Genomic DNA, 26220 nt, shown 5'->3' with positions numbered 1-26220 from the left:
TATATTGGTTTAATTATGACTCATACGCTCTTAGAAGCGAACAATATATCATTGCATTGTTCGTGCTTTAACGAATATAATTTAACAAAACATTGAATTATTTCTTTTGACTCGAGTCGCAATTGTTTAAGGCTATGGAACGTAGCACTGAGAATTCATGAAAGCCAATTAATATATCAATTCCGATGTTTAACGAAAATATTCAATATACATGCAGAACGTTTTGCAACACATATAAATACATTGAAACGCAATTGTAGTAAGGGAGTTGGGTAAGCCGGACTGAATTGCGAACCTGCTTTCACGCTTCCTTAGTAATACGACTTGCACCGCGAATAGTTGTGGATATCAAACAGCTTGTATGACAGCTTCAATATATCAATGTTTTACATTTATCCATTAGAGTAATATACATACGGAATATTACGCTAGTCAATTGTTCCAAGAGTTTGTATTCAGTCGAGTGGCTTGTGTGATGACGTATCACACGAGAGGCGGAGTCTCGAGTGTGATGCGAAATAGCACAAGTCACGAGACTGAATACAAACTCTTGGAACAATTGACTAGCGTAATATTCCATTTATTATATACAGCAACTAACGAAAACAGTTAACAATTGTATTTTTTGCTTTAACAAAACATACAACACAATGATACAAACGGAACGCCGAAGTTTATATAACACGCGCATGAATACAGTTTATGCAAATTAGTCTAACGTGTACACATTTGAACAGGGGAAACACAGGTTTCAATTTTCGCGTGTTGAAAGCACATTTTGTTGGATTTACCAGCTGGATTTATAATTCACCAACAGTTAATCGCTGTCACTTTCTACTATGCATATTCTCTTGCGTTTCTTCGATGGAGAGTGTGCATAGTAGTTGTTGATGGTTACGTTACACCGGAATAATTGTGCACCTTGGAGATTTGTGTTATCGTGGGAATAATCAATGGCGGCGTTGGATGTGTTTTTGTTGCTGCTTGACATAGATGTGTTTCGCACCGACGCCGGGATGACAGAACCATAGGTAGGCCTAGGGTTAAGTTGCATAATTTGTTGTTGGTCAGGATTTTCTGATAATATGTCGGACATGGCTGCTTGCATTTTGAGAGAAGCCTTTGCGTAATTGTTAACACTTTGCACATTTTTGTGTCCAGTTAGCTGTTGAATTGTTGTTGGAGCAACCCCATTATGCAAGAGAGTCGTACAGGTTGTTTTTCGGGCACTGTGATTTGTCTTCCGACCTGAGAGATCGCCCCTCTCGGTCATCGTTCTCATTATTGACCTCAAGGAGTTTTCACCCATGGGCTGACATTTATACCACTTGTTGGACCCATCAAGTCGACTATAGTTTATACACAAGTAGAGAGGGGCATCATCACGCAGAGCTTCTTTCGGTCTGTGATGAGCAAACTCCTTGTACGCTTCAACAGGGCATGAATCTTTGTTGGTATGAGCAAACTGCTTAGGTGGAAAGGCCCTTTGATCCGATTTGGTTTCCGATGTACGTGTTTTGGTCAACCGTTCATTGTATTCAAGGTATTCTCTTCCTTGATCATTTTTTTTCAGTTTGATGTCGCCCCATCTAAGGTTGTGACTTTCGGTTCCACCACGAATGCCGAACAATGTTGAATTATTTAGCCAAACTTGATTCAGCAGCTGTCTTGGGATTTGAAGTCCAATTACTGCTTTTTGTTTTAAAATCCCTCTTTCTTCAGAGGTAATGGCTTCAGCAGCATGGGGCCTGTTTCCTTTTCCTTTTTGCTTCAGTTCCTTTCTTTTGGAAGCCAAAACCTTTCGAGAAGTTTCAAACTCTCTGTCATCCAAAATGCTGTGGGAATATTTATTTTCCCTTAAATATCTGGAAAAAATCACATTTAAACAATTGATTTTCATTCTTTTATGTTTTAAACTTGACCCATGTACAGAATTATTTGATTTTTTTTTAACTGGATATAATTTGAAAATTATGGGCATTATTTACATTTTGTTCGAGATATTAATTTTTCTTAAACCGTTAATATCATTGTGCGGTTTATATTCAATTTACATATTGTTTTGTTTAATAACTTTTATACATTTATTTGCCACTTAATTAAATTTTATTTTCATAGATGTGTGCAATAACCAATCAGGTTAACATAACAACTATAAAGCATAATTACACAGCTATAACATTTCATGCTGTTTAAATATTTTAATTTAATCACTTTATGTTGGATGTAGTAAATTACCTTAACAGCAAGGTCGACATGTTTTAATGTTTTATGGATAGGGTGTCCGTCTAGCCACTGGGAGGTGATGGGTTCGATCACCATCGTGCAAGCGTTCTTAAGATTTCTCACAAAGACACATAGTAATGGTTCTAAGCCCAGAAAATGGATTCGAGAGTGTTTATATAAGCCTTAGGCTTTCGATGGACTCAAGCTTAAATATATACTGTAAAACCATTAAATTTCGTGTAGTACGAATTTTCGTGGATTTCGTTGGTGCACTGAACCACGAATTCAAGTACCAACGATTATTTATACATTCTTTTAGCCGAAATCGGTCATTTCCGAATGTCATTTCCGACATTTTCTTTTGTTTTCGGTTATCCGAGATATTTGTTGTTTTTTTTTGTAATAATTACTTCACTTCAGTAGGTCACATTCCACAATTTCTTGATTAATTAAAATATTTCCGAATTGAAAATGTTTTCTTCCACTGAATCGTTAGCGACCTGTGTCAATAATGCTTCAGTCATAGACTGAGCCTTTGCAAGGTCGGGCAATCCTGCTATAGTAGGGGAACGTGTCTGAACTGGTCCCGTTTTCAACCATTTTGACAGAGACATTGTTTGATTGAGATATGTTAGTTAATACAATATGTTCTTTTCTTGATAAGTGTCTGGGTAATAATACTTTTTCACGTGACTTCATCAAATTAACAGTTTGAAGATTTATCACATATGTTAATTAGTGCCAATTAAAGTTTAAAGAGATATAACGGTTTTCACACGTGTATTTTGGGGACCTTATAACTTAATTGTTACTACTAAGAGACCGATTGCGCTGAGAATTGCAAATATTGTCAAAACAACATTGATGGCAATTAGCGAGCAGGGACCCACATGTGCGCCGCTTTATCGATCTTTTCGACAATCATTGGCACTCGGCAACACTTTCATGCTTCAGTGCACATTAACCCCAAGTCTTGCTGTCAACACAGATGAGCAGATTATGCTTCGTTATTACTCTGGTTGTTTTAATAAAAGTTTAATTATTATGACGGTCAGAATTCCCAAAAAATTTGAAATCCACGAAATTACGTGTCAACGAATTTGTTGATTTTTATTACACCACGAAATTTCATACCGACGAAGTTCTATACGTTTACAGTAGGTTAAAACTATCTCTAGAGCAGTGAGTAATACAGTACTACAACAACATTGCATGATCATCACTGAAATACTATTTCGATTCAATGTTGATTGTTTATACACTGAGCACTTTATTCTACTATGTTTTTGGTGTATAAATATGAATTTCTTTTACAAACCGGTCAATGCCTCGATGGTAGCTTGTGAGTGTGTCAGGCTCATACTCAGACCCGTCCGCTTTACGGATGGACAGGAGGAATGAACCTATGTAGTTGTCAAGTTCAGTGGTCATGATGTCACAGACAGATCTTGTTTCATTGCGTGGTGGTTCTGATAGCCAGCGTTGGAAATGGCGCATACATAATTCAGTTTTGCGGCTAGTGTTCACATTTTTCATACTTTGAACAAAATTTGTCTTTTCATCTTCTGTTACATGTACAAATGTTGGTTGTTTACGTGTTTCACCTTGAGCATGACTATTTAAATTCATCTGTTCCATTTGATTTCTTTGGTCTTGTGAACTTAAATCTGTATTTTGATGCACATCAGACTTACTTTCATTGGGCAGCTGGACAACTGCTTCTAAAAGAGTGGACACTGCACTCGTTTCAGTATTTTCAGTGCTACTGACATTTTCATTCTCTCCAGAATTATGAACAGCCGTTTCAAATAGTTCATTTTCAAAAAAACTATCGTCAATTAAGTCAAATAAACCGATCGATGACCATTCCGCTATGTCCATGGTCGAAAATTCGGCCATATTTACTCTCTGGTCAAACTGCAGACGACGTATCTAATAATACTACACAGGGGGCTTTCCTATTTTCGCTACGCGAAGTGTGACGTCATTAAATGGGTCGAAGATTTAACGGCTTCTAAAAATAGTAGTATGGTAATACGGAGTTGGAAACAGCGAGTAGCGTAATACGGGATTTATTATTTCAACGACGGATACAACCTGTATTTTGTTAAAAGCATTCAACAGGTATATAATAAATTGCCTTATTTGCAAATACAACCTAGACAGTATATCCGGTCTAAGCACATATGCAATTCATTTATTTACTGATGTTTGAACAAACTCATGGGAAAAGTCCCTTAAATTTTTATTATATTTACATACTTTAAGTAAGCACCGATATAAACATACGAATTGTTAGACTGTGGCTGGTTATTTGATTTTGTGGTTGCTCAAGACGAACAGACATTTTGGACGTGAACACCATATTACTTTGCAATACTATCTTTGAGAGACATTCCAATAATGATATCAAAACGCCGAATGTTAAAATGCACGTATTTATGTAAACACTCGTCACACACAGTGTTAAATGTCCTTAAAACTAAAATAAATTTGTATTGCACACACATCGTGTCATATAGTTTGGAAAGCTAGTAGTTAATAATTTATGTTTAGATAGTGAAATCATGTGTCATCGAAACGACGAAGAAAAACCATCAAAGACATCTATATTATCGTCGTGTTTACACAACACTTGCTTCGAATTAATTTAATACTGTATTATTTATCATCGCTGAATCTATCCTATGGACAGATCGAATTATCTTTCCATAAAAAAGCCAAACTTAATTAAGTATCCATAATTATTGACATGGGTAATGCGCCATGTTCGAAAGTGTCGCAAACAAAAGCGGGAGTGTACTATCAATCATACAAATACATGGAATGATTTTATCGTAAGGTATTTTAATATCTATTTCATAGATACTTCGTAAAGTAATGATTAAATGTTCATAATTGTGTCAGCAATTCGAATTGTCGCTCTACAATTATTACTTAAATAAACTTTACAAAGCACACGATATAACAATCGTTGTTATTGCATCTACGATATCTTGAAATATATTATATATTGTATACTTGATAGAAATAAGGAAACAAAGGTGGCACTGGCTTATACAAATATAAGCCTGTCTATATGATTGTGCTTTTTGGCGCTTTTTGATAATATTTAAAATTTATCATGAAAACCGATCATTAGAGAAATTGGTATGAACGTTCATAGTGAGGAGCACGGAAACCAAATAAGAAAACCTCTGCCAATAACAGTTAAAGCGACCTTAAATGAAAAACCGTGTGTTTTCGGTATGGTTATGGTTTCTCAGAAACACGACATAGACTGTTTGTTATTCTGTTGGTACACTTCTGAAAGACGGAAACTGTCATTTGTATTCTAATGCATGAACTTCATTCCATGTAACTTCATTTTAGGCTTCTTTAAACATGTTGATGGATGGCTTTTTACTTCATAGAACAAACACGCCTATTGCTTAATCCATCATTATGTACTTATCATTGCCCAATCTCTGATAACTTATGTAAGATTTATCAGATACATAGGGAATACGTAAAGCGATTCTCGTGACGACTTTAAAGTTTTAAACGGAAAAATATATTGGTTGACTCTGTTTATATTAACCAAAGCTATAATACATTATGATAATTTAATACCATTAATTGTGTACATTCCGTATAAGATTTTGAGAGGGAACAACCTGCAAAAAATGGGTTATTTATGACAAAAAATTATGCCTGTGATTTAGTAAACCATTGACATGATAATGCTTCGTTTCTTTTTTTTTTCATTGTTAATTCGCATATACCAATCACCAAATTTCAACATTAATCGGGTATTATTTTTCATTAAACCCGCATGAAACATCGGAAATTATAACACGGGTTTCTGACAAATCCTGATCGATTACGATGTTTGATGTTTTGTTGACCTTATTAATTGAACTATATTATGCACAAAACAACTAGTTTATCATATATGGGTCTAAAGGCTCTGGTAACATCAAACACGCACTATCCCGAATCAACCCGCAGTTCTTGCAACCTTTAACACTTTTGTGCGATCCAGAAGGACTATATGGTTCCGGGTTCATACACCACAGACCATAGACTTTTCTTCAACAAGACATTTACACTACGTGTGCTATTCCACCCATTTGTTTATACACAGTTACTTGTGATTACATTAAGCTAAATATCCGTGGCAACATGCTGACCATAAGCCCTTCGATGCCGTTCAAGCGGTACAATCCTTAAATGTGTTTTCTTGACAACCAAGTCCGTAAAACTCATGAGAACATCAAAACTATAACAGGTACAACTTTCAGTAAAACGTGTTTCCTAATATATCTAATAATGAAATATACCAGATAAATTTTATCATGTTTGCATCATATAATACATATAATAAAACGATAACTTTATTCTGAATTGTATTCGATGAGCACTGTTCTTATACCAGAAATAATTATCTTCTAGGCAATAAATCAATCACGATGCAACAGACAGATAATCTATTGAAACACGTGTTTTACACCACTTGTCTACAACAATTTATTGTACACATAATTGAAGTAAGTGTATACTATACATACAGCATGGCATTAACAGTGACTGCGCATTGTCTAGAAGTGGTGCAATCAATTGACTTTTATGTGATACACAAAAAGTCTGATGCCGCACAGATACCATTTCTGTATGATGAACAGAAATTGTTCACAAGCAATAGTTATGCTGTAAGTATATATCATCGTTAGTATACTTTTCAGTTAAAAAATACATTTTATTTGATATTGATATGTTGCAGCCTGTTTACAAACTCAACTTTCTATAATATATCGTGAAGGGTAAAATATAAATTCTACCACGATCCGCGACTAGCTTTCTTTAGACATAGAAGGGAATAAGTGGGTGCTATTCTGCAATAGTCCAGATGTTTGATATAACTTTAGGAATAATTATAACATGACACAGTCAAATCATCATCAATGTGTACTGGTATCGAACTTTTGTTTGGCTATGTGTTGATTATTGCGGTAATAACCTACGATTGTCTTTCCAATGCTTGTTATCAGACAACTCGGGGTCTCGCCCTCGTTGCTTTCAACGCACCGGAACATAATTTCTTAAATAAAAACACATATATAACAATCCCAAACTTTTATTATATTCCTCCGTTCAAGCGGACATTATATTACATCATGTTTTGTAATAATGTACATTTTAAGTGTGATGACTACACGGCCATATGTTTTCAACAATTTGACAATTAACCTTTTTTTAATAATGTAGCATTTTATTTATTAGAATTTTGATAAACTATTTAAACTAATGGTTTTAAATTGAACATACCAAACAATAATTGAAATAGGAAGATAACAAATAATGTTTGTTAAGTTACAATGGTGTGAATACTATACATACATATTTTAAATGTACATGTAATATAAAAGCATGTGGCGCACGGAAACAAACTATAGAAGAAACTTGATCGAAATGCTGATGCAACAATGTATAAGAGGTACTTGACTATAGCTGTGTTGAAAGCAAAATATTTTAAACAGAATGAATAGTTCAAGTGTCATTGTTGATTGATCCAAACTATCACATACAATGTATAAATGTAACAATATATAAGTTAAGCTATTATTATGGACTTGGAATTGCCTTATGGAATAAATATTTTGAAAAAATACTTTTATAAAACAAATGGTATAAGTGTGTGTGTGTTTTTCCATTAATATTTACGGACTGTTGATACATTTAACAACGCTGAGAAAATGCTTTTATAAACGCAGGTGCGCAAGAATACCGTCAAATGATTTATTTGGCAGAGATATAATACTCCACGGCCAAATATATATCATAAATGCATAATATATTTACGTGAAATCATCTTATAATCGTCCGTATGCACTATTTCTATCTGAACGCGTTGTTTACCTGCTTTCGTATACATTGTGATCCACATCATAATGTACAGCTCATCCTATGAATGTTATTCACACTTATGATTTTATTATCGTGTAAGTAGTAGAACTATAAAAGATCCAGTATGTTAAATATTGGTTTATGTTTGGTTTTTTGAAAGTGTATGACTCGGGTTATAATTTGAATTGAAGTATGTTCGGAAAAAATGTTTGTAATAAAGTCATTTGGCATTTTGTAATAGAAAGCAAACGCGTGATCAGCGTTAACGCTAGCATCGTTAATTGTGACAATATTTAGACATTGTTTATTCAGAGTAAAGTTTGCTTAATTATAAAGTACGAAATAAGTTACATGCATTATTTTGTAAACTGCGCTATAGATTTGTAGAGTATTTTTACCACGAAACTATTTTGCTGGTAAAACCTTTAGCTTTTTGAGAAACGTTCAAATATGTCTTGCTCAAAAGTTCAACCTAGTCATTTAGAAATAATGCACACATGGAATGGTATTTAAAGACGGTATTATTGGTTGAGTCGTATTGATGGAAAATCATAAGAGATTGTCGTTGTTATGTTCTAAAACTGTTCATTAATTTTGTTGTGTATTACAAAATCCTTGCAAATTCTAACCCACGTTTGTAATATGACTTAGAGCATACGAAAATTACATTCTTTTGGAAAATATTGAATTCGTCAATATATAATATTACACATGTAGTGACCTTTTTGTATGATGATACTTATTATTTGATACATTTTGTTAATGTAGGTTTTTCAATGAATCAAATTTCATTTTATTAAATATATCATATAAATCATGACTTACCCATTCGCCACTATCCAACGATGCCCAGCACTCAACACTTAAGTACAATCCAACAATGCTAAAAACACAAACATGTACTTCCATTTTATGAAAACATCTATAATTTTACATTTACACGCAATTTAATGTAACATGTATATTGTAATATACACGTGAACACGATTGTCCAAACAATTACATAACGACAAAACGTCTCACAGTTACAGTTATAATCCAAGTTATGTCTGTTTAAATTAAACTTAGATGCAAATGGATGTTTTTGTCAAATTTTCGAAACGTTACATTACCAACAAACATTTAAACTACTTTCATCTCGCTGAAATAGCAGACTCATAAGACTCAATCGAAGCTTATCAAAGATACTCTCCACTCCTACCAGTGCGAATCGTGTTCGATATCGCTAGGTGTTCGTATCGTAATCAAGTCTGTAAAACTGAAGTATCCAGGTAGCATTTAACGGTGCTGGTTTTATTATGTTTGTAGTGTACGTAGATTGTTATAAATATTGAGGAAACGTTTGCAAACAAACAATTTAAACAAAGCAAGTCCTTAGTGTTGCAGCAATATTATTGGCATATTTGCATATAAATGTCACGTATAATTATTATCTCTGTCAAATGTATGCAATTTTGTTAAAATTAGTTGTAATTAAAATAATGAAAAAGTAATTTACTTAAATAACGCAATACACTAGGTTTTATTCCGTATATCAAAACCGAAAAGATATTTCGAAGAATTACATTCCAACATAAATATTAAACACAATCGAAATAAAGATTAAACACAATCGAATAGCGTGAAAACGTGTTGAATGACACAACATCAAATTCAAATAAACTCTACACCCTTCGTCGAATAAATACATATACTTTTTCATATATATTAAATCAATTTGCAAGCTTTTGTGGTGCATAAGTGCCGGTTATTAGCATGACTTTTTAAACCGATTTTGTTTATTTTTAGTTTAATGTGCGATACGTTTGTAGGAAAACATAACAAAACAATACATCGGTGCTCCGTCCTGTATTGCCATTACATTTTTCTCAAATTAATGAAGTTATATTCATGTTGCAAAAACAGCTTTAATCAATAGTTACTTCAACTTTGTATGCATTATAAAAATACTACAGGCGGTGTTTATTGCCTTTATTCAAAATAATGCACATTTCTTATGAATAGATTATTATATGTACTAAAAGTTTTACTAAATGCTGAATGTGATACGTAAAGCGCGTACCTTATTTGCAATCATTGTTCATGAAATAATTAAACACACGATTTCCATTTGCAGTTGTTTCATTTGTATCATATTCATTATATTTTTTAACGTTCATGCTAAAAATGGTTTTGGAGGAAAAAAAATATTGCCCCTTTTGTGCTTTGTTTACAGGCTAGTTAACAGCGATAATATTAATTTTTGTCTTTAAGGAAATCTAGACAAATTATTTTATATTTAAGAAATAATTTTAAAGTTAGATGTGTGAATCAGTCAATTCAAAGGGTGTCGAAATTTAAGGGTGTTTAATTATCAGTTATCTACTTGTTAAATATTACTAGTACTTGTTAGATACTGAAATTTAGTTTGTATTAAATTGCTCTCGTTTTGAATTTATCTCATCATCATCATCATCATCATCATCATCATCATCATCATCATCATCATCATCATCATCATCATCATCATCATCATCATCATCATCATCGTCGTCGTCGTCGTCGTCGTCGTCGTCGTCGTCGTCGTCGTCGTAAAGGACATAGCGATCATCATCTTCATCAAAGCAGCATCTTCCGACCAGCCCCAACAACAACATCATCTTAACATTCAACAAAACAGCCCATAAAACTGTTAAAAACATGGTATTTAACAGTGGTTTATACTATTAAATTCTTCTAATTATAGCTCTCTAGTACTTGAAAAGTACTTAAATCACCATGCGGAAAATCAAGATGAAACGCTGTTATTAATTTACAATTGTGTTAATCTTCAAAGTCATTACTTAACGTCAAAACCTTAGTCCGTATCAGATCTTACAGTTCGGAATACGTCTTCGCAGTTGAATCAACATTTTTATTACACTCATATCAATGTAAATGTTGCATTTGGTGTATAACCAGACAGTTTGATGGATGGCTGTTTACCTAAGTCTTCTGCTGTGTCCATCTTACTTTACTTATCACTACCTTGCGGATATACGGGTAATCGGACGGAATGTGAACATTTTGCGGGGAAAAGTAAACAGTTCTTACTTTGAATACAAGTGTATAACATATATCGTTAATATTTGGACGTGTATTTTCAATGTTGTATTTTAAATTATAAGTCACTAAATTGGTAATATATTCATATTTATTAGCTAAAATCGAATATAAAAAGTCAAATTTGAAAGTGTCTATATATATATATATATATATATATATATATATATATATATATATATATATATATATATATATATATATATATAGACATGTATATAATTTCAAACTATTTTTTACGAAGGGCATTGTAATTAACAGTAGCATTTATTTACATTCCACAGAACCAAATAAATGTGTTTGTCTTTGCAGCTCTAGCACACGTACCGCAGTGAACCGAGAAAATACCCTTTCATTCTACAATGTGACATATAATCCGATTATAAAAGTTGCGGTATAATAATTCCCATTTTCATTACCGTGATGATAATAAAAGGGACTTAATGTTCCTGTTTGCCGTGTACACGCGACGTGTTTTCATTAGAATAACATGTTGAAATTTCTACTGCGGTTAGTGCCTTATAAAAAATACACAATTGTTGATTTACCCAGCTTTGCGGTTATGTCAAGTCCGGTAACATTGTTCTATCATTGTATGACTGTCTTTTGCAATTTATTTAATTCTTAATGGGTAAATATGGTGGGTGTTTCCTTTTAGAAATAAACCTTGACAAAAAAGTTCTACGACTGTGCATGGCTGTTAATACTGTTTAATGAGCAAATATAGTGGGTGTTTCCTACTAGAAGAAAATCTGGAACCGCGAGATTTAAGGAGGAGTTCATGACACGCAAACTTTGAAGTATACAAACTATTCAAGAAAAGTACATACTTGTTGAAAAGGTGCAGTTCAGTTAAATTTTAATGGAACAAAACACATTGGAAACTTTAAGATGAATTTTCTTGTCACTAAACTTGTATGTATTACAAATAAGAATTTTTAAAATCCAGATATTATTTCTGCTTACGGTATTTACATTTCTGGCAATCACCGATCACCCTATTTTGGAGAACGTTTTATTAACCGGTGTACACAGTCTAAAAAATCTATATAAAAAACTTAACCGGCTTTAGTTTATCTTTCATATTTATGTTTTGTTTAATAATGCATCATTTTTACTATTTCGGGATAAATAACAACCCGTACGACAGTTTCCATTCATCATACTTAACTCATAATAGATTGGACCTGATAACCGCAATGCATCTTGTTTATATACGGCTATATACCATCATTATATATATACATAAACAATTTCCAACCATTGGAACAACATCTACAACTGTCGATTACTTTTGGCCTACATCTATACAGCACTTATGGCACAATATAAGTATTTGCGAATATTTTTAAACTATGGTAACCCTGTTAATCGGGCGTACACTATGTGTTATATAATCGTTTTCGAAAGTTCCTTGCTTGTTTTTACGCATTATACAGTATTTGGAATGCAAGGCAGGATTCAATAAACAGACGCTGTAAACAAAGCATGAGATAAATCTGAAATTAATATCTGTATTAACATCGCTTTGTTTTGCAATAAGAAAATATTAAGATATGTTTGATGACCTTTCTGAAGATGTCACCATTATGTGGAAACATGTTCACGATATTGCGCATTTTTTCTGCACACGCACAGAAATTTCGCTGTACTCAGAAACCTCAGAAGTCCGAGCATTTGTTTCAGGGTAAGTTTGTCTACCAAATATAAAACGAACTAATATAAGAGCTGAACATTAACCTTTAGAACGATACCTTGATTGTAATACTTGATGTCTAGTTGGGTCGAATTTGTTTAGATGAATATATAACTGATAACAAATAAGGCCACATATCTGATTTATGATTTGAATATAACGCACATTTTATAATTTAATAAAACTTTATATTACCATCTTTTTAAATTTAGTTAAGGTAGGGTTTTGTTAACATTTAGCCATTAACAACGTAAAAGCAAAGAATATTGAAACAGATATGAAGCTGGCATTGAAATACTGCAAGATCTTGAGTACAAGGTTTTGCGCGATTATATTTGTTAAATTATAAAGTGTTATATTGATATATTGTTTTTGCCTTCGGTTTTCGGAGAGTCTGATTAGATGTACTTTAAACTGTTCTGTTATTTGGTTCAAAGCTTTTTTGGTTGTGTACACATGCATATCTTTAAAACAATCTTAAGATCTACATAAATTTTGGGCCATTCAGAATGTTCACTTATGCATAAAGGATGTTGAAAAATATCAAAAAGAGAAATGTGCGCTGATAACCGCTTGGTCCAGTTACATTTTTACACGTTTGCGATTGGGATTGTACAAAGGAAAATAATTAGGAAACATTAATCGTCCATATTATAATACAACGTAAAACAAATGAAAGCCAATGCTTTTTACAGAACAATTGCTATTATTTTTAAATATCCGGTTTATGTTTCCCAACTGTGGTCAATGCTTAAAAGGGAAACAAGAACGTTGGAGAAAACATTAACAGCGAAGTTGAAGTTATTAAAACAGTTTATATTCATTTGTAATAGTATACAAAAAGTAGTTGCAGTTTTTATATAAGTGGTACTATTTCCAATATCCATATACTTGTAATCACTCCAGTGTTTATTACTAAATGCAATAAAATTTGAATTATAGAAGCATGTATACATTTTTTTGTCCTTTTTTACATAAAATTTAAAGGGCGTTTAAGCCTAAGTCACATAGATTGTAGCAAGTAAAAGACATTATAGTTTGTTACTGAATTGTATATTTGTGTTTTGAAATAGACTTATTAGTCGAAGACACGTTACATTGAAATATACGAAAGCATCAAAGGTAAGTTACAAGGAAACATGTATTGTGCATATTGTTAAAACTGGTTAAAAATTAAAAACAATGCTGCTTCGTTCCAACCAAATTGCTAATATTTGAAATACCCGAAGTATGATTCCCCACTGTGGTGAACGCTTAACAAAGTGAAAAAAGATGTGTGAGGAAACATGATCAGCATAGTTTAAAAAAATAATAAAGTTATTTATAATCTTTCTGATCTTAAAGTAGCTGCATATTTAATATAAGAAGTAATAGTTCCAATTGCCAATCTTGTGTAATCACTTCATTGTTAATTACGGAATTGAATGAAATTTTAAATATAGAGACATGTATACACTATTGTAATGATTATTAAACTTAACTTTGACATAGTGTTAAAGCCTAAGTCAGCGATATTGTAGAAATTGAAAAACAAATAAAGTTTGCTGCAGAATTGGATATTTGTTTTTTAAAATAGACTCCTAAGTCGAAGTCACTTTCCATTGAAACAAAAACAACATCAACATACACCACTAACAATATTATGTCGTTCACTTTTACCTAATGTTGAGCATGACACTAAAATTGCGCACCTGTATTGCAGCCATGTAGGTTAATAACGAATGAATAAATAACGAATATTCGTCCAGTATAGTGACCTGTAAATCTTAATTATTTATATTGCAATAGACTCAGACATATGAATGTGCTGACACATAGACTTTTCGTGTTTTTTAAAAATCATAACACGACTTTGATTGGATGACAGTTTTGAATGATTTGAGTTAAGACTTGCTACCCATGTCTCAGTAAAACAGATCTGCTTAGCATATCCATTATGTTAGGTTTCACACAGGAATATTGTTTGCTTGGAAAATCCCTTTTAACATTATAAAAACAAATTATGCATACAGATTATAATGCTTACATTTTAAATATTACTTGCAATAGCTAAAAGCGACTTTCAACATTAACCTTAAAGTGTTAGTAATACTTGTTAGTTGACTTACCCACGTACCACTGTCCAAAGATGCTGAGCACAATACAATACAATATACTTCCAAACAGAAAATAGAGCAACACTTTGTTCCCATTTTGATGTAAAATATTTAGAACATAATATTAAAATTGCCGTTTTGGTGTCAAGCTATTTGAAACGCAATAAAACCGAATCCCATTTTCAAAACCACTTTATAAATCACCGTAAAAATCATGCACAATCCCTATGCGAATTAAGGTGTAATTTGTATTCCATTTCCAAATATTAATATAACTAGGTTTAATGTTAGCGGTAAATCGTGTTTCAGATAAATTTCTGCACTATTTACAAACGATCTGATCTACACTGCATCGACGAATGATCAGTTGTAGTTGATTATTTATAGACATTGTCGGCTGGTCTCAAATCAGTGACAATTTTCGCCATACATACGAATTACCGATACCCATTTGTCATAAACACCTTATTTTGTTGCAAATGAGAATAATTATGGTAAAACGCAGTTCTGTTCGTCGCATTTGTTCTGATATAATATGACATTTTTCTGAACGCATATATTATGTCCGTGACTCAAAACGTAATATTTAAATCTAACATATATAATCAAACGGCTCTTTTTTAACCTTAGAACTTTCTATCACATGTACTTTTATATTTATAATTGTTTTTAAATTCAATTAATTGTTCCTTAAGAAATTCACCGCTAGCATCGTGTTGTAACGAACTTACAATTTCACGCAAATACATAGCTATTATCTAATACACTGACAATATATATGTAGAATTGTGTGCTAGTGTGGTGTTATTAGAACTTGGTATGGTTGTGTAAACTTGCATTATTAAATACTTCGTATGATAAAAGCTGCATCCTTAAAAAAACTAAAGAAGTTATTTGCTTTATAAACCTAACTTCAGAGGAGACACAAGGAGAGAAACTATAGCCAGCGACCAAATATATACTTAGTAAAACAAGTGATATGTTTATTGTATAAGATATGATTGTATACACCATAACACATCGCAAAGCATATATTGATTATAACTGGGGTTAGCATATTGGAAGGTCAATGGAAATCAGGGGGAGCCATGGCTCCGGGGATCGCAATCCAACAACTCAAAATCGTTGTTCATTAACAATAAAAAATATTATAATAACGCCTATAATATTACCACTACATTATTTTGATTATTCTTACTGTTTAAAATATAAAGTGAAATACAACAGAATACCAAAGCTTAGACTGAAACAAGTCTACTAAAAAGTACCAACGAAATCCAGCATATTCCAGCAAGTCAAAAATAAGTACTTGTAATTATTAACATAACAAAAAATTCATATATTTATTAATTAATACATATAAATGTAACGTCTAACTGACACAGAAATGCTTGTGTACTGATCTAATCGTCAATACATATGTTGTATTTCTTTGGTGTTCGTAACATATAAGAATTCGTTTATATACTTTTTTTGGTTTTGATGTTGCTGTCATTTTTCACTGTATGTTCCACCGAACCCAAAGCTCAGTCAAAAGAAGCAACTTATCAAACGTTACGTCCTAAAAAAAACTAATACAATCTAATTAGATCGACTACTTGTCAATACATTTACTTATAAAATCCTTCAAATTATTAAGTTTTAGTTGAAAAATGTAATGTTGATTGAAAAATTCGATTCTCGGCAATATGGGTGATGGGGCATACGTTGTTTCTGTTCTCAATGTTTCTAAATGCGCTAAAGATATCTGAATATATTGTATCATATATCGCCAACATTATTTTAGTAGGTATGGCCACTATAAGTATCTCATGTAACTGGCTTTCGTTTCGCTTTGTAGTTTCGGTATGCATAACATATGCGTCATCTAAAATTGTATTTTTTGTTTGTAAGTGTTATCTTTGCTGTTGTTATTTTTATGAAAATAAAATCTCTGTTTATTGTGTGGTATCTGGATGTGTTTTATCCCGTTCATTTAATTAACAAATGTGCATAGCTAGAAAAACGTTTAAAGCATACGGGAAATCGTTATTGTTACCTTATTAGTTGTGCTTTATGAAATGTTCAGTCAGCAATAATTCCCTGTGACTTGAGAGGCCCGGGCTATTTCCAACGTGGATGATAAGAGGTTTGTAATTAGGTCTCATATCGTGTCTTACAATAGTGTCTTCCAAACATTTACAACTAGAAGTTCCATATCAACTTCGATGTCTAAATGCTTTAAATAACGTTATTGCAACACGGAAACTGATGTTCTATTTTTTGCTTTTAAGTGGCAGTACGTGTAGCTTAACATGTATAAAGTTGAAAGAAATTTTAAGTTTTTTTTCGCCCAAACAAATAGTGACAAGTACATGTAATGCACAGAACATGACAGAAAAAAATGCTTACTCAAAATACATTTCTTAGATCTAAAAGGATATATATGTACATAGTTTTATAAGAAAAACAAACAATATTATGGTTGGTTAACTAGCATGATAACATTGTTTATTCCTCTGATGCATGGCATTCGAACCAATAGAAAACACAACAGAATAAAACTTTGTTTCTTCCAAAGTCAATTATGTTCAATAAATGTTCACATATAATGATTGCGCTGAAAAAAAGAAAACAACTGCAGACGGAAGTCATTCAATATATAATTTTATGAACCAGTTTAACGAAAATAAACCAATAATGCGTATCTTAGGTCAATCTGGCCTTTCTAAGGATGTGCCTCCAGCCTCAATAAATATGAGTTGTATGAGGAATAATTCACTGAAACACAAGGTTATCGTATATAATACAAATTATGTGTCGGTGGTTTGTTTGCAGAATTAAATTATTCTTTTTTGTCAATCTATTCAAAACTGCACTCATGTTTAAATTCATTAACGTTAGTAAACCAGTCCACAGTGAACGTGTCTGGATCGTCATAATATCATCAAAATACCTTTCCAACTTCTTGTCCAATTTTCTAGTGGAACTGACACATAACGCACTATTGCGACGACATTTCTTTAAGTCGAATTCGCACGCATCAGAACTAGATTATAGGTCTTTAAGAAAAAAATTCACATAGTTATTTCATCGGTTAATGCTTTTTGACTTGGAACCTTTTTGATGAAATCATCATTCTTTAAATGTGTACAATATTTCGTTTCCAAAATCAGTGGATGCATTAATGTTATGTTTTATTATCAAACCAATCAATGATATAATGAATCGTTAATAAAGAACTTCTCGAATTATTTAAATGTAAAGTATGTTTATGGTAGCAGCGACGTGGTTTTAAAGTTCCATATATAAATTTAATTGAAAAATATACTTTCAAGATTCAAGATTAGTTTCTACATACTCACATAATGTTCTAAGCTTTTGAACTTTGTTTTTAATAAAGTATTTTATCTAGTTGTAACATTAAGAAGAATATCTCCTGACGCAGATTCTGGTTCCGGTTTCACAAGCGAGAAGAACTGTAATATCCTATCAACATAATGAGTGGGACGTAAATACTGCTTGCCTTTAATATTAGATATTTAAAGGCATTACGTTTGTAAATGCTATATTTACCGTTACATGTGTGCAAATAAAGTATTGCATTCGAATACAACCATCCGGATTGGAAAGCACTATATGATGCCTCCACTTTTGCAATGGTCAGTAGCATATAACATAAAGTCATAAAATTATACGATGGATTGCTATAGATTGTAAATAAGACTTAACATACATTAGTCCGAGATAACTTTTATTGCGTCTTTTATGAAATTTAGTGATGCGCATAATTATTTAAAATGAGAAAGATATTCCCATTAGTATTGATGCAATACTTGCTCATAAGAATAATAACGATTCATTAAAAATTTTCATACACACACATTCTTCTATATAGTGAATGCAATACGAACATGGCGTAGTGGATATGGTGTCCGCCTAGCGATCGGAAGCTCGCGGGTTCGATCCCCAATGTTTGAGCATTCTTTGAATCTATCCCCCTAAGACACAAAGTACTTGTTCTAGACAAATGAAACGGACGCGAGAGGGTTTAAAATCAGCCTGAGGCTTTCTATGCAATCAAGCTAAAATAAATAGGTTTCAACTAATAATATAGTATTTCAATAGGCAAATACACAGGGTCTTACCACTTAGATAGAGATCTGGCACGACGCATCTGAATGCGCCGAATGCATTTCGTAAATTTGTAGCCTTTGAAATGAGGTTTAAAATTAGGTATTACATAACTATTCACAAAATGCGTAATTAAAAACATTTAAATGAAAACAACGTTTTCAAAACCTGAAGCCCCTTTCCAAAATAATATTATATTACATTGACATCTAGAACACAGAATAGGTTCTTGCATTTGTTAAAAATACGTACATTTAAAACAATGGCAACAGTTTGTAAAGCATTTGGTAAAGCAGCGATTCAAATTGAAATAAAGGGTATACAATAAACTGCATCCTTTTTTTACGATATATACTGGCCATTTGTAATACTGAAATTGAATGTATATGTATAGAAAACAACGTGTATGGCAACTCCCATTAATCAGTTTATATGAGGAGGAACTTGATATTCATAATGCATCTTGTATGATTTAACATCAGTAGCAGTATTAGTCCAAGGTATATATATCAGCTAAACGATGTTCGCCACTTCATATACAAACCCCATGTGAGTTTAGCAAATATATGTTTGTATGATACGTTAATTTGTCATATGTAGAATTAATTTTTAAAATTTAGCTTCAATAATGCAATTAATCAAACCCAGCCATGTGTGTTTCCATCCATTCCAAATATGTACCGATCGTTTTAGGTAACATATTCTGCATGGTTATAAGTCAATAGGCTTTAGGTTAAGTTTTTCAAGTATGAAATAATTAAAGAAATATTCACCGTTTCAAGACAGTGATCATAGTATTTAACAGTTTTGTTTGTTGCATATTGTGTTTTTCACTTTTGCAAAGCATTGTACTGTATAATCGATGTGCCACTTCTTTATGTTTAACAACATAGCGGATGTTAAGGGGAGTGTTTCTCTGATAACGTTTCACGTGTTTGATTCGTCCTATATTTATTTGTTCTATAAGTTATAACAAAATATAATTCGTCGTTCCTGTTATGTAAAATAAATGGCGAACCATTTGTGAGTAAACTCGAACTCTTAATTCTGTTTACCTATGTTAACTGTTCTTCTTCGAACGTTACATTTTTCACCTATAAGATACAATTTGATATATTATACTGAATAAGACATATCATGCAGTCTACGTTTTAAATTATTTTATTAATAAAGCATGTATGGTGCACACTTTAAGTATGTTAAAAACACACTATTATTTTCGGCAACCATGGGTTATAGATTGTAAATAAGACCCTTTCAGTTCACACATACGCACACATGTGCTTAAATCAGTTGACACATGTAAAGCGCACAATAATTTGAGTACAAAGCGTACTTAATATAAGATATAAATTACATTTATATGTCCACGCCGTACTGATTTCAATTAATATGCTTACCATAAATATGTTTATTGCAAAACGTAAATATGTCATGAAGTTTTTGCATTCTCTCATATCCTCGTAAAATACTCTGTTATACATATATCGCCATTAAATTTAAAATGATGTATAGTTAACAAATAGACATCTATTATACCGCTGCACATACATTACACTGATAAAACATGTATTTAATACTGTATATTGATATAATATTATGTTTATGTCTTAGAGTTGACAAATACAAATGTCATACACCTGCAAAGTGTGTCACAGACAACAAATAACTATACTTAATGTAATACATGCATACTTTATATATTATATTCCCATGCATAAAAAATTGCAATTCTAACACTTATTTATTATCAAAACTCGTTTAAATTGACTTAATGCATTAATCATAAAAACCGTTAAAACGTTTACAATTTGTTTTTAACCTATGTTATTGTGCACGACCGTCTATCAATGGTCGTCTATACGAAAACACATATAAGTACTATTCACTTTAAATAATGTTAAGAAAATAAATTACTTATAACTGACGATTTTAATATAACTGAATTACTGAAACATTTAATTAACTATACGTATTCACACAAATATAAATGATGCAATGTAATAAATACTTATAATAGCTAATATCTAAGGTGTAAAGAAAATAATTATTTACGATTACTTTAGTAATAAATATTTTTCTTATCTGCTGAAATTAATTTATGTAGTTTTATGAAAGACATTGACTTTATATAATATTTGGCGACCCTTCATCATTTACAGTTAAACTAATTGTTTTCCCTTAATCTCCATATACACTTTATTTACATTTATAATGTGTTGTGGACGAAATCGAATTGGTTTCAAACAACAAAGATGGTATACACTAAGATATTTTACAGTTATATACAGTTTTGTGAAGTTCTATTATATCTATGTTAATTCCTTCTGTACACTAAAAACTATGTCGTCCAGTATGTGGTGATTGTTACTATTAGTAATATATTGCATATGTTACAAGAAATCCGAGTATACAGGCGGCTATGTTTATCAGGTCTATGAATACGAATTACGAAATTAAAAAGTACGAATACCTCAGCGTATAAGACAATGATTCAATTTCCCTAATATCTAATATAAAAATTATAAAACATAATGGTCGATAATTCAATGGAACGCTGTAATATCGAACTACGAATTAAAGGGACTTTGTACACAGATATTAAAACAAATTCACATTTATCGCATAGGAAATATTAATTCACAGAGATATCGGTAGAAACAACCGACTCGAAAGAAACTCCGTAACAGCACTGATTAAGGTTTATGAAGACTAAGTTTGAATTACATCTATCTACCGTTATTGTACGTCAGAGACTCGTACAGTGGTAGTATAATGTTAATGTGTTTACATTTGAAACGTACGTCGTGTTTGGTTTTAGAAAAGAGGATTTGTCAGCATATAATTTATGAAATGTTGAAGTCTTTAGTAATACGTACACTTTGGTTTAAATTATTAACAATCATGGTCTGATAGAGGGTATCCACAGTAAATGATTACTTAGACATTCAATTAGAATTGTATATTAGTTTGAGAATGCCAATAGATTTAACTAGATTTCCATCGACATTAATTGAAGTTTGAAGGGATTTCAATGTGACACAAATTGTCCTCTATTTTTCACATTATCATACAGCTTTCATCGCTTCGGTACTATTATTTGCATTTAATACGATTTTCATTTTATTTTATTACAAACTTAGATCACTCCGGATTGTCCTATAATATTGCTTACACATTCACGATATTGTTATAAGAAATTCAGTATAATAAGCATAATAGAAGCCAAACTTGTTCTGGCAATGTTGATTGTTTGCAAAAGAGAAGTTATATAGATTGTTCTACCTTTCAGATATCTAAAGAGTAATAAGATATACAGACAAACACGCTTAAAAGTAAGTTATGAATGCTTGTTGTAGACATTTCAACTCTCAATATGTGAACACGTTGTAAAACAATATAACAATATTGTAAATTTATATTTAATGAAATTGTGTCCTTCGTTTGACCTAAACGCTTAATAATATCCTGAGATCATAAGTAAATGATATATTCAAATAAAAAGAACTTTATACAAAATGCTAAATATTGTATTTGTTGAATATAACCACGGACGCATTAATGCGAATCTTTTTTGTTCAACTAAAACACAATATATGATGTCGCTCGAATTACTTAACTTTTCCCTGATTTAAACAATGGTTACTAGCAGGTATTAGCTTCAAACCACAACAAATATAGAAAATGACTAAATCACTACATCAGTGCATTGACAACTAAGAACTAATGATGTTGTCTAGCGAATTGACTGATGTCGAACCGTGTCTAAGTTTGTTCTCTAAGTTTTAAATACGACCTAAACATATAATAGATACATGTTTGGTTTCAAAATACTATACAATACAAATTAAGGAATAAAAAAAAGAACTATGTTTTCAACGCCGACTAACATGTCATGACTAACGATTGCACAATGACCTTAATTTCCAGGATTGCCTGTCAACATGCTACATATTATTGTAGATGTGCTACTTGCTCGTTAGAGTGTCGATAACACGCAAAGAGAACAAAACAGAAATTCTTTGAAATTACTTAATAAGGAGCAAGAAAGGCAATTTAGTAGTGCACAATCATGTATGCCATCCGAAATATTGTATGGATTGCATTTCGTTTTGCATTACACTGTACCAAACATGTGCATAATCTACCGTTAAACAAAGACCAATTTAAAACGGTACCCCGAATTGACCGCCGAATCATGTCAACATAAATATAAATTAATATTAAAATATTTATATTATTATATTAATATATTATTGCGTTTCAAATGAATCCTAGTTGGGCAGTTGTAAATATGTCTCTTATCAATATAGATTAATACTAGTCCGTGGTATGACATTCCCTTTTATTATTTGTTAATTTGAGTTGCAATGCTAAGGTTAACGTTTATATACACTTATATGTATCATGAACATTGCTTGGCCAAGTGTGAGGTTGAGCGCACTAAAACCGGTTTAAACCCCCAATGCTTTGCATTAACCGTCCCAAGGCTTTATTCATATAAATACGATGTGTGCATGTTGTTTTGTATTGTGCTGTTTCGTACTGTTTTGGCAATTGGTCACTTGTCTTAAATAAAGGACCAACTTATTTTATATAATGAAAATGAATTACTGCTTCAGCAGCTGGGCATTCACTTCTTTATAATGGACAGCTTCGTGGTTGATATGCACAATTATATTATTTATGGTAAATTAATATTTCAATGCAAATTTATCTTTTCACAAGTTGATAATAAATACATGAATGTATTCGCAACATTTCAGAATAAAATCAGTTTGTAACAGAAGACTAAGTAAGAATGTCACATTCAAAAATAAAATAACAATCCGTAAAGTAATGCATTGATGGGATGAAGGTTTTAGGAACAACGCTATAATTTACATTTAAACAAAACAATGATTGGTTCGATTATTGTTTTGAATTGTTTTGTATTGTTTTGTATAACATTTAATTGGTTTGCATTGTATTGCATTAAATTGCATTTGATTGCATTTCATTTTATCGTTTCGTATCGTCTTGTGTTGTTTTGTCGCATCGAATTGCATCGTTTCGTATCGTTTCTTGTTGTATCGCATCGCATCGCATCGTATTGCATCGTATTGTATTGTATAAACAGTTGGTACTGCAAGATACTAGCACTTGGGTTGCACTGTTGATATTTTTTTATTTTGATCAATCAATCAAGTATTTTAATTAAAAATTATATTTTTTGAATTATTGAATTTCACCGAATTATTCTTTCTTTCGGTATTAGTATACATATGAATAATGTAACTCCAGAAATCTCAGATTAAATCTAAAAATGTGAATAGTGTTTACCTTAATTACTTTGAGTACAGTTCATGAACATAAATGTAACCGAGTAAAGGTTCTGGTTCTAAGACAGTTGGATGGATAGCTTTGGATAACGAATGTGTGTGTAAAATCAAAAATTACTTATCATCGTATGTATCGCTATAAACTGATCATTGATTTATTGCACACCATTAGGGAAATTAACTTGACGACCCATGAAATCCGGTATGAGTTGAACTGATAAGCTACTAATAATGTTGTCTAACGAGTCTCGTTTTCACATCCTCATCATCATCCTCATATAACGTTTTCTCTACTATATCTAAACAATGTCGAACAATTGTTGCAAACACCGCAGCGTTTAAAAATGTGCACAGTGCATAGAACTCATTGTTAAAATGCTATGCAAGATAACACTTGAGAATGTTGATGAGGTAAAATGCCTATCAGTTAATATTTTATATTCTTCATCTTATTGTTTAATACCACACTGCACATTATTCCTTTTATTCCTTATGCCTTATAAATAATAAGTGGAATTATTTTAATTTAGTTTTCATGGATTCGTCTTGACATTAGATATACAGGTCTATTAAAAATACGTGTGAGCTAAAGGTCAGGAGGGATATACTGTTTATAACAATCCGTATCGTTTAAAGCTTTCTGTTCCCGAAATTATTCAAATGTGTAATTAGTTTTCCTTTTTTTTAATTTTAATATATTACATAATCAATGTTATTTAGTAATAAATAATTTATTTAGAGTGTATAATTATGCTTATAGGAAGTATGTGTAAGTGTACGCACTCATTCCTATGGAATAGTTGGTATGGCGTTAGACCCGCTAGTCAATGTTAAGGCATATTACCGATTGCCTAACCAATACATGGTAATACATATTCCAAGATAGACATAATTAAACCTGGGTTAACCACCTTGGAAGAATGTCTGGAGAGCATTCGGAAGCATTAAAACTTCACAATAAGCCCATATTAAACCACTTTACAAAGAAGGCACACACATACTTAAAAGGAAAACATAGTGCAATATCTGTATTAGTTTCAAAACAAGAACACATGTCCAAACTCATGCGTACTTCTGAATGAACCTATGACCAATGCAAGTCAATACTAACCTAAGAAAATCAAATTAAAAATCACAATAACAATTTAAAACAAAGGTATGAACACTTACGATTCTGTGTACTGCAAGTACATATATTCAACTTCATTTTTTTGTTATTTAATATTTTAACTTCGTATCAATAATGAGTGATTATTTACGTGGCATAGCTATTTGAATACGGATGACTCATAAAAACGTAACATGTTCGTATCATTCTACTGACACACATGACATGATGAAATGGTCAGATGCTTTCTTAATATCATTACCGTGATGGTAAGGAATAGTATTTGTAATTTAACAGCTTTGTTAGTGAATTTGACAGCATGTAGCTAGAAAGACACCATGTGACCATCAATCATTTATTATTTTGTTCGATATAAAGCATACGACTTATTTGAAATTTCTGAGTCAGACTCACTTGGTTAAATCAGTAAAAAAATGTGTGTTTATAAACGATCATGAGAAGGCTCCCAGAGTTGTATTATTGGGATTTTTGTGTTATTTGGTATACCATTAAAGGGGCCTTTTCACAGATTTTGGCATTTTTTAACTTATTCATTAAATGCTTTATATCGATAAATGTAAACATTGGATAGTAAAAGCTGCAGTAAAAAATCAAGAATAAAATTTAAAAAAGGAAAAGAACATTGCCCGGATCAGGTTTCGAACCAGTGACCCCTGGAGTTCTGCCAGAGTC

The 26220-nt window shown here is 31.9% G+C and overlaps 1 protein-coding gene across 1 annotated transcript in view; it reads right to left on the bottom strand.

The window, feature by feature from the left end:
* LOC127838146 (CCN family member 2-like) overlaps positions 1–15326 on the bottom strand; it is an 84680-nt gene extending 69354 nt beyond the window's left edge. Inside the window, exon 1 of the mRNA XM_052365724.1 lies at positions 14998–15326. Coding sequence (XP_052221684.1) covers positions 14998–15081 — 84 coding nt within the window. The 5' untranslated portion in view covers positions 15082–15326. The remainder of the gene's footprint in view (positions 1–14997) is intronic.
* Between the last annotated feature and the right edge of the window lie 10894 nt (positions 15327–26220).

The sequence above is a fragment of the Dreissena polymorpha genome, chromosome 7, assembly GCF_020536995.1.
Source record: "Dreissena polymorpha isolate Duluth1 chromosome 7, UMN_Dpol_1.0, whole genome shotgun sequence".
NCBI classification, from domain to species: Eukaryota; Metazoa; Mollusca; class Bivalvia; order Myida; family Dreissenidae; genus Dreissena; species Dreissena polymorpha.
Note: the sequence above shows the minus strand (reverse complement) of the source record. Positions and strands in the feature narration are given on the sequence as shown.